Source organism: Gavialis gangeticus, unplaced genomic scaffold (assembly GCF_001723915.1).
Source record: "Gavialis gangeticus isolate Ggan-Ray unplaced genomic scaffold, GavGan_comp1, whole genome shotgun sequence".
Lineage (NCBI taxonomy): Eukaryota > Metazoa > Chordata > Crocodylia > Gavialidae > Gavialis > Gavialis gangeticus.
In genome coordinates this window covers 33,396,599-33,407,634 of record NW_017729032.1, presented here as the reverse complement: position 1 = coordinate 33,407,634, position 11,036 = coordinate 33,396,599, and the positions used below count along the sequence as shown (strand labels likewise).

Below are 11,036 nucleotides of genomic sequence, written 5' to 3'. Positions count from 1 at the left end.
GAGCAGTATCTTGCTGGTAAGTCTGTTGGGGGAAGGAGCATGGGGGAGGGAAGGGATGTGGGGGGGGGCAGATAGAGGCCCCTCCAGTAATGGAAGGAGTGGGGCTGGGGCTGGGGCAGGCACTGCACAGTTGGGGTGGGGTGTGGCAGGGAACACGACAGAGCCACAAGTGGCTCATCTGGGGGGCATGGGGAAGCGGGGCTGGCTCCCACCACTGTGTGAACCTCCAGGGAAGGCATGGAGGGTGTGTGCCCCCTGGATCTGTGCATGAGGTAAGGGTGGGTTGCTGCTTACCTGTGCCTCCCCCAGGAGTGTGCACAGTGACAGGAGTCATGCCTCTTGAATGAGCTGCTCATGGCTGTGTCCTATGCCCTGCCCTGGCTGGGCAGCACCTGCCCCAGCCCCAGCCCCACTCCCTTCCTCACCACAGGGGCCTCAATCTGCCCCGCCATGCCCTTTTCTTCCTCCCACCACTTCCCTCGGCCCCCAAAAGACTTATCAGCTGCACCCGGCTCTCCAAGCTGCTGGGTTGCATATTAGCAATTAGATCAGTATTGGTTGATATGGCTCGTTAATAATTGGCCATTGGTATTGCCCAAAAAAATCTTTATCGGTGCACCCCTGCCTATTAGCATGGTTTTTGACATGATGCTTTAATGTGCAGTAAAAGAGGCTACTGTGCATTAAAGCTCATGTGTAGACATGCCCACTGTATCTCAAAGCAAAGGTGCAGTGAATATTATTTTCTCTTTCCTTTTTGTAAATGTTAGCATTGTGTTTGCTTGCTTTACAGTGATTACAGAGGTGGCTTTCTTTGAGCTTCTCATGGTGATGTCCAGGAATAAAATGTTCATAGTGATAATGGAGTCAGTCTCCTGCTGCTGTAAGCAATACTTTTCAGAAGCACCTACCTACCTGCCATTTTCAAAAGTGACAAAGAAAAGACCTATGCTACAGACTACAGTGTGATGTGAACTAGGTTTAAATGGCCATGGAATAAACTAAGCCTTATTTATTAGCTCTGTGCTGCTGCAGCATTTTTGGCTTCTGATACTTGAACTAGTTCATTTAAAGCTATCTCTGTGCTATATTGCAATCTGTACTACAGTCATGTCACAAGGCACATTTGTCTCAAACCATGTCTACACTGCAGATTTATTGTTCCAGGTAGTGACATGCTCGAATGCACTATGCTACAGTGTGTGCATTAGCTGTCAGACCAGAAGCTTTGGGCCAATCAGCTCAGCCTTTCAGAAGTGCTAATTAGTCTGTCAATGGAATCTTGGGACAGTCTCCAAGGAGGACTATACAACATCATCCCATACTTGTAGGGAGCAGATTAAAAAGGCTAAGGCAGTGACTGAATTTAAACTAGAAATGGAAATCGAGGATAATAAGAAGTTGTTATTTAGGTATGTATGGAAAAGTAGGAAAGCAAATGGAAGTGTGGGGCCGTTGCTTAACAATTCAGGGCAGCTGGTTACTGACACTCGGGAGAAAACTGAACTGAATGACTAAAGGGAAAATCATGCTAGATTGGATACAGAATGGGCATGATGGGAATGACCACCTTCCTAATCTTGATGTTGAACTGGTGCATGATCAGTTAGAAAAGTTAGACATTTATAAGTCAGCAGGACTGGATGAACTTCATCTGAGAGTGCTAAAGGAGCTGGACGAAGTCATCACGGGACCCCTGGTGAAACTCTTTCAAAACCCATGGCATTCAGGGGAGGTCCCTGAAGACTGGAAGAGGGCCAATGTTGTGCCCATCTTCAAGAAGGGGAGGAGCCAAGAACCAGGAAACTATAGGCTAATTAGCCTAACTTCTATCCAGAAAAAATCCTTGAAAAATTAATCAAGGAATCTATGTGCAATAGACTTGAAGAAGTTAGGATTCTAAATGACAGCCAGCATGGCTTCATTATGGCCAGGTCTTGTCTTACCAATCTCATCTACAAGCAAGTAGCTCACCACCTGGATAAGAGAGAGGAGGTCGACATTGTATACCTAGACATCCAAAAAACCTTTGATCTGGTATCCTATGATGGTCTCGTGGGAAAATTGGAGGACTGTGGGCTTAACTGCTTAATAGTTAGGTGGGTAGGAAGCTGGATGCAGGGTAGGACTCAGAGAGTTCTAATAATTGGATCTCTGTTGTCTTGGAGAGAAGTGGCCAGTGGTGGCCCTCAGGGGTCTGTGCTTGATCTGGTGCTTTTCAACATCTTTATCAATGATTTGGATGTGGGGGTGAAGAGCTCACTGGCCAAATTCGCAGACAACACCAAGTTATGGGGGAGCATGGTCACACTTGAAGATAGGCTGCAGATACAGGCAGACCTATACAGGCTGGCAAGTTGGGCATATCGGAACCAGATGAAGTTCAGCATTGAGAAGCGTAAAGTGCTCCATCTGGGGATGAACAATCCCCAACATACTTACACGCTTGTTGGCACCAAACTGACTAGCACCGTGACTAAAAGGGACCTAGGGGTAATAATAGACCATAGTATGAATATGAGCTGTCAGTGCGATGCTGTAGCCAGGAGGGCAAAAAATACTCTGGCGTGCATCAACCAATACCCCTCAAGCAAAACCAAGGAAGTGATTCTTCCGCTTTACTCAGCATTGGTGAGACTGCAGCTGGAGTACTGTGTCCAGTTCTGGACACCACACTTGAACAAGGATGTGGAAAAGCTTGGGAGAATCCAAAGAAGAGACACCCATATAATCAGAGTCTTGCAAGGCAAGCCATACAAGGAAAGGCTGAGGGACTTGGGTCTCTTCAGCCTAAAAAAGAGAAGGCTGAGAGGGGACTTGGTAGCAGCTTACCACTATATCAGGGGACTACATCAAGGGCTCAGTGAACAACTGTTCACCAGGGCACCTTTGGGGAAAACCAGAAGTAATGGCCACAAACTCCTGGAAGACCGTTTCAGGCTTAACACTAGATAAAACTTCTTCACAGTTAGGGTGTCCAGACTGTGGAATAAGCTCCCTCCAAAGGGAGCAATCACCTACCCTGGAAATCTTAAAAAGAAAACTGGATGGTCACCTCACTGGGGTCACCTAACTCCAGTTGTCTTTTCTGCCTAGTGTAGGTGGGCTGGACCCGATGATCTTACAAAGTCCCTTCCAGCCCCTTACAGTCTATTAATAACATCAGGCAAATATAGTTATACCACTTCTGGTTCAGGAGACAGTACACATAAAATAGCACAGCATGTTTAGGAGTGTGGCTGCCTAACATAGCAAGCTGGTGGTATAGACATGCCCCAAGTCTCAGTGAAAGTCAAGAGGACTTGGGCTTCTATCACCTAAGGCCTTGTCCATGCTCTTTACTTAACATGCAGGCAGCGCTGAGCTGAAATACAGTGTGGTGTTCCACGCATGCTGCTTGTTAAACTGGAAATAGTGTAGCCCCATGATTTTGGTGTTGTGGGTGAGCTAATTAGTCTGGGTGCAGTGTTATGTAAACACAGCTGAATTACTTCCCGTAGCAGGCACTGGGCAGCAAGTGTTTTTCATTGCAGGGCTGTTGGGGCATAAAGAGTTGGCAGCACAAGCATGCTGTAAATGTGTCTGACACTCTAGAAAGTGGTAAGGAAATATCTTAGTTATCTAGGCTCAGTTATTTAAAAGGTTTTAGGAGCCTAAAACTGCTGATAAGGGGACCATTAAGTTGCAGATAGAGTGATTTTCCAGACCTTTTAAGGTTCTTAAACATTTAAACATCTGCACACTTCACCCCGGATAATTTTTTTTCACCCTGCTTGTTGCTTTTAGAACCCAGGATCAGACTTACATAAATGTTAGGTACTTAAGGAAGCAGCTAAGTCTCTTGTAGGAGTTTTAAGAGTACCTAAGGAAGTCAAGTTTAACGCCCATTAAAATCAGTCTGTCCCCATACTCTGTATCTCAAATTATTCCTGCCAGAAAACATTTATTTGCTATTGCTATCCTGATTCTTATCCACCTACCTGTGTCAGGTTGCTCTGAAATTTCACACAGCCTTCTCTAGTTCTGACACAATTACAATTATCAGGACAATGTGTGCCAAGTAATGAAACTGTCTGCTTTCTTATGGATCAGAGAACTAAACCAGGTGAGGAGTTACTGCAGAAAGTTGTTCATATAGACTGGTGGTTCTTGAACTTTTTATATTCAAGATACCCCTAATTTGGCTCAAGGCACCCCTTGTTAGATTTGGGGCACTGCTTGGAAAATGACAGCTCTTACTTTTCACTTATTTTATAACTACAGAAAGGTACTAGAGCAAATCTTCTGTTGCAGAAAACTCAGAAAGATCAGAACAGGTCAGAATGTTTTTAACGCTATGCCTTTCTATTTGAAATCTCTGGGCTTGTCATGTGAATCATGTGTATACACTTAGTGTTAATATTATAACACCCTATGGCACCCTTGCAAGGATTTCAAGACATATCAGGGTGCTGCGGCACCCTGGTTGAGAATCACCATAATAGAATCAAAGGACCATGTCATCAGCAGTTTTTATTTTATAAATCAGTTGTGACTTCCAGAATTGAACTTTATCCACAGTAATTGAGAGGAGTAACTGCTGAGGCTTTGAAAGAAATCCTAAATTTTGTTCCACGTGTAGCTTTTTCACATACAGTAGGCATCTCTGCACATGCATTTATGGCATCTTAAATTCTCTGCACAGTAAATTACTGTGCAATAAGCAGGAATAGGCTGGCATCTACACATGCAGGTATTAAAGTGCATTAACACTGTGTGTGGACTGACTTGGGACAAAAGATAGCCCCAAGTCAGTCCACACACACAGTGTTACTGTGCAGTGAGGTGTCTATGTGTGTTACTGTGCAGTAATTAATTGGGTGTAAATTTGATACCTGCATGATGCAGGTATCAAATTTACACTCAAGTCAGCATAAGTCACCATATTTACTGCACAGCACAAGGGTGCACATGTAGATGTGTGCCCGTACTGCGCAGTAAATGGGCACATGTCGACATACCCAGTAGGTGATGTTATAGTTACAGTGCAGCAGTCTTTGAAAAAGATTGCCAAGAAGTTTGGATTACAGTAAGGGTGCCAGGTACATCCTAAATCACAAGGAATTCTTAAAGGACTCATTAACATTTGTTCCTGGAAACAATGAACAGCTCACAAACAGATGATGATTATTTTAGGTCAGTAGGAAGTAGATCATTATTGCAGAAACTAATTCCTGTTTTCACGTAGAAAGCTCAGTTCTGTTTTCCTTTACACCCCATCAGCTTCAGGGAATTTGTAAAACATGTAAGCGACAGCAGATTTGGGCCCGTTACTGATACCAGCCCTGTATATTATACTTCTCATTTTAATCATAGAGTGCCAAGTGCTATAGTTAATCTTGAAAAGTTCCATGAGAAACTGTGAATAGAATTTTTTAGATTTAGACAAACCAGTGGATCTTTAAGGAGAACTCATGGCTGAAGATATAACTATATTCATGCTAAAAAGTCTTTCAAATATCATTACTCTGCCACTACAGCTCCCCCTACTGTAGAAGAAAAACAAACTTGGGGAAGCTTCAAGGAACAGACATTTAAAGATTTTCTTAAAGTCCTCACTAAGCGAGAATCCATACTTTTATTCACATATAAGAGCCTAGGTTGCATACAGACATTTGGGGGTGTTAGGGGGAACTTAGATCAAGTTAAAAATGGCCACCCAATCTAAGGGTTGGGGGGTAGGTGGCTAGCCAGAAATGGAGGGTGAGGAGATTGGGGAACAACTTACTGTTTTAATTTGCATTGTGGAGACCACTGCAGCCTTTCTTTGTCCCCCAGGTCAGAGAGGAATAGAGGGTTTATAGGCACCTGTACAAGTCATCTAGCCTAATTTCTATGGGTTTTAAGGAGAAAACCTGCAATTTTCAGTGGCAAGGCCATTGTCCATTTACTTTACACCATCTTATTACCTTTTCACTCTTTCTGCTACTCATATCCTTCCATCTGACAAAGCAGGCAGTCACCCGAGAAAGCTCATGATTCTGGACCAGTTAGTCTCCACATTGCAACCCTGCCCTGCCTTCTGCCAGACTTCAGACTAACATGGCTAACTGCCTCTTTTTACTCTTCCATCTGTAATTTCCACCACCTTGTGCCAACACATGGTATCTGGGACTTGATTGCTTCTGCTTTCTGCCACCTGTGCTGAGCAACTGAAATACTATCGCATCACAATTTTGACATTGCAAACCCACTTTGTAGATGTGTAAAGCTCTGTCCCTGAACTGAGCTGAACTGTGCACAATCACAGTCCCTGAACTGTGCACTATCACAGTCACACTCAGCACAGTCAGTGGCAAAGGTCTGTTCCTAAACAGTAACTCAAAGTATAAAGCGGGCAAATGTAAGGTCTGCAGTGGACAACTACATCAGCAGTGTAACTGGTAACATTTGCACCCTGAGCAGAACACTTATACCTAGGGTGCTGGAATGGAGGCAGGGGCTTGAGCAAGGGGCAGATCCATGGGCAGTGGGGGGTTGCACTGATGCATTTGCACCTCCCTTTGATTCCTGCTCCACCCAAAATTTAAAACCAGCTGCCTGCAAGTGGCAGCAGCATTTCTAGTTAGGCATTCTGAGGAAGTCATTTGATTTCATGGCTCATTATCATCTCCCTGATTCCTTCTTCATTCCACAGGTGTTGGCTTCCTTTTTACTGGTCTCAGTTTTCCACCAACCAGACTAACCTTTATTCTGCAGTTCTGCTGTTAGCTGCTTCTAGTAATGAAGCTCCTATTTCACAGCCCTACAGCTTATTTTTAACTCATTCCAATGAAATTATATTTGTTTTTGCATCAGTTCAGGAGCACACACCAACTGCAGATGCTTCCTCAGGCTGACGAAGAGTATTTATACCTGAAAGCTTGCTAAGGAGAATTTGTCCAACTATTTGAGTTGGTCTAATAAAAGATATCAGATTGAACCAAAGAACCTTGTCTGCCTATGTCCTTAGACTAACATGGCTACAAACCTATACCCTAGGACCCTAGCATATTATTGAAGTTTCTAGTTTATTTTTAACTGGAGAAAAATATGTGTTATTTCATATGTGATAATGCACCTGATTATCTGTAACCCCTTTTCAAAATTCTAGATGCATTTATGGGCTTGAGGGTCTGGACATGTGGAAAGGAGCAAGGGCAGAGTGCTGCTGTGAAGAGGGACATGGCCAACAGCCAAGTTAACTGTCCGATGACCCTACAGCCACCATGGATTTATGTGCTGAACAATGGTGCAAAATCCCATTAATTAATCTGTAGTGCTGCTGCAGGGGTAGGAGAGAGTTGGGCTGGGAAGGGAGGGTGAGCCTGAGGAGGAGACTCCTACCCCTGCTTCACTTCATGTAGTCAGAGCTTTGAGGCCCCCCCTGCCTCCATTCCAGCACCCTGTTACTAAGCCTGCAGGGTTTGTGCCTCAGCTGCCCACCCTTAATTATGCTACTAAGTTCCACTACCATTTACTGTGTCCAAGAGGAGAAGAGAAATGGTTCTGATGATTCCAGTAAAAGATGAGCTCTGGGCCCCATCTGCTCATTTGGTCTTATTTTTAAAAAGGCAGACAAGTTTTATTATTTCAAAGTGAAAATGAAGCATCACTAAGACTATACAAGTTACCCATAAAGACAACAAAGGTAGATAGACCTGAAGGGAGAGAACCCTTAATTTCAGCAAAATGAATAACCCTTCAGTGAAAGGACCTGCAGACGAAGCTTGTATATTTGACTTTGAGAATATGCAAAGAAGTCAGTTGTTCCTGGTAGAAATCTAGGCTGGCAATATACAGGAGTTACTTTGATTTAATAAATCCACAGATTTAAAACCAGGGACATTTACTACATATGTTGAGGAGATGAAAGGAGAGGGACTCTGCTGCAAAGGGCAGTGCAAATTTTCAAGCAATTCAGAAAAGATTATAGTATTTTGAACATAAATTTAAAGGCCTGGAAAACTGATCATGATACAATCTTCCAGATAAGAAGCAGGTCTGTGGAAACTGAAGTGGGGCAAAGAAGATTGGATTTGTAACCTGCCTGATTACTGAAGAGATGATAGGAAAATGCCTTCCTACAAAGATAGGGAGTTGAGAGAATGTACAGGCTGTGTGTCACCAAGATGGGAATGATGAAATAAAGAAAATGTATTGGAATATGGTGGGAAGCCTTCATGAAGGTGAAGGCAAATTCACCTGGGAACAATATTGCCCCTTCCAAAATAAGTTTTGGAAACAATCAAAGAAGGATTTTTCCCTTGATTTGCAGTAGGCTTTGGATGAGGCCATTCAAAAGCTAAATAAATAACCTGAAAGAGAAAGGAGTAAAAACTGTTCCTCAAATTAGACTTGTTTCTTGTTTGATCAAGGCAAATTTATGCTATGCAGAATAATCCTTATGGATTTAGACTGCTTTTCTTGACTACAGAATGCCCTTGAACCAATACAAATTTTCTTTAAAATGTGTGTATGCCTGGCTATGTTCTTAGTTGGCATAAATCAAAGTAGCTCATTTGAAGCCAATTTCTAGCCTGTTTACATCACCTGGGAAGCCGGGTCTGGAATTTATTAATATTTGCATGGTAATTTAAGCCAGTTTCTGATTATGGGTTGCACAAAAACATTACCACATTCTTCTAGACACTCTCTCTGTTTTTTTTTCTAGGCTTCTGAAAAAAGAAGAAAACTTTATCTTTATCCCTCGGTCCCGTGAAGAGCTTCCAGATAACTTTCCAAAGGAAATTCCTGGGATCTGTTATTTCCTGGAGGTCAGAAGTGGTCAGAAGCAGCCAAAGCCTTCCATCACATCTGCCAGAGTGAGAAAGGTTTCTTACAACATTGGCACTATGTTCCTTCGAGAGACTAGCCTATGAGGCCTGCTGCAGATCAAAGACTCGTCAAAAAAGCACAAGCCCAGAACTGGGTCATGACAGGAGAGTTGGAGATTCTTTCTGTTTCACTGCCTTGTTCTGAACAAGCAGTAAAAGCTTGGTGTAATGTGAGGCAATAATTATTTTAAAAGGTGGGTGACTGCTGTCATTAAACAACCTGGAAAGAGGGAAAAAAAGAAACAAAATACTTCCATTTCCTGAGGAATTATTGGTCATAAATTTAAATCTGGCCCCTAACAAAAAACCACACACATACTCAAATCAATATAAATATTTGAGCTTGATTTTTTTCTCTACAGAAATAGATGGTGGTTCTCTGTAGATTTGCACCAGCTAAGCAGAATTGAGAGTCAGTTCTGATTATGCATTCCTACATTTAATGTGTTATTCAGTAAGGTAACAATGTTTTTTAACTTTATGAACAAACATTTCATACATATACTGTAGAGTTGCTGTAACCTTCCTGACAGGAGGAATTATAATTCAGTACAATATTGTAGGGATTTTACCTCTTTTTATACATATTTCACTTTCTGTACGATTACATTCTACACACTGTAAAATGAGTGAGCTTAGTCAGCTTTTCAGAATAATCTACTGTATATTTCATGTACTCTATCAGAGCGTATTGTTATACACATGGTAAGAAGTCATTTTTTGACTTTTGGCAACAATGATACCAATATTTTGCAAAAGAAGAAATAATACTTTGGTAAATCTCTTTCCCTGATATGTAAGTTTTAGATGAGCACTGTCTTGCATATATGAATGATGTTTGATCTTTGTCCTACTAGTGATGTGTGTCCAGTCTTTTCAGGACAATGAAAACCAAGGCTAAAAGATTAGTGTCTTGATTGATAGAAAAAGGACTCTTGCACACGATGGACCATATCTCATACCATCAGTTTTTAGATAGAAGTAACCAGTGGAGTCTTTTATTTAAAAACTGCTGGTATGTTGTAGCATATTAAAAAAAGCTCTCCAAAACACATTTGAAACACTATGGATGGGGTTTTTTATTCACTTTGAATAGGACTTATATTCATAAGCCACTTAAGACGTTTTGAAAATCCCATACATTATTACTGCTATTACTCTGGCAATTAAATCTGTTGCTGGAGTGGCTGAAATACCCTTACTTTATCTAGTGTCGAATAAACAAAAGACACTTTTTAGCCAGAAGAAAAGAAATAAAAAGGAAAAATTCTTACCTAAGCATAATTCAAATAGTTGTTCAAAATTCAGATTAATCAAGGTCTATCAAAATTAAAGACCAATTTTCATCTGGTGAAAATTGGCATCTCTTTATTTTCTTCAATGGATTTATGCTGGTTTGCAACTGATGAGGATCTGCTCTTAACAAGACCACAGCTTCAGATAGATTTTATTTCTCTGGTTTCACCCTTTTCCTTGGGTTTCCTTTTCTATCAGCAAAGACTGTAAAATTAATTATGCAAGTCCTTAACCCTGGGGGGAGGGGGGGTCCTACTCAGGCCACCATTGTTCTACTCTTATGGAAAAGAGTTTATTAGTAGATATTTTTCAGTGCTTCTGGACAAAGATCCAAAGCCTACTAAAATCAGAGAAAAGACTCAGTTTTACTGGGAGCTTGCTGAATGTTTTCCTCTTTTTAAAAATCTGATCAGTGATTTTAAAATCAGATCAGTTATTTGGGTGCTTATGTATGGACTTTAGGTCCTAACTGAAAGTTCCCATTATAACAAAAAAACAAAACAAAACAAAACATAAATATGGCCTTTTGGCCAAATTATCTTGTTAAATTTTTCCGGGAAGGACATGTAAAAACTGAAAACTGACTCCTTTGACCAACATGCTGTGGTAGGATGCAATGAGTCAGCATATTGTCACCCCTGGCTCTGCAGAACGTGTAGAGTCTGCAGTTTCTGGTAAGGATGGCTAGGTGAAGAAGAGCTAATTTTGTGAATTTTCTTTATGTGAGATGCACCTGATTTTGTTATGAGAGTCTCTTGCTGCCTTAGAAGAGAAGGGGCCTGGGAACTAGCACTAAGAATTGTTTAAATGTGAATGTCCCAGCCTTCTGTCAATACACTAAGCTTACTGGTTTCTCTCATGAATCTCAGAGCATTCTTAGGTTCA

General features: G+C 41.7%; 1 protein-coding gene across 1 annotated transcript in view; it reads left to right on the top strand.

The window, feature by feature from the left end:
* Positions 1 to 10,475, top strand: part of GUCY1A2 (guanylate cyclase 1 soluble subunit alpha 2) — a 380,482-nt gene extending 370,007 nt beyond the window's left edge. Inside the window, exon 8 of the mRNA XM_019523782.1 lies at positions 8,693 to 10,475. Within this exon, the coding sequence (XP_019379327.1) occupies positions 8,693 to 8,900 (208 nt within the window). The 3' untranslated portion in view covers positions 8,901 to 10,475. The remainder of the gene's footprint in view (positions 1 to 8,692) is intronic.
* Positions 10,476 to 11,036: the final 561 nt, after the last annotated feature.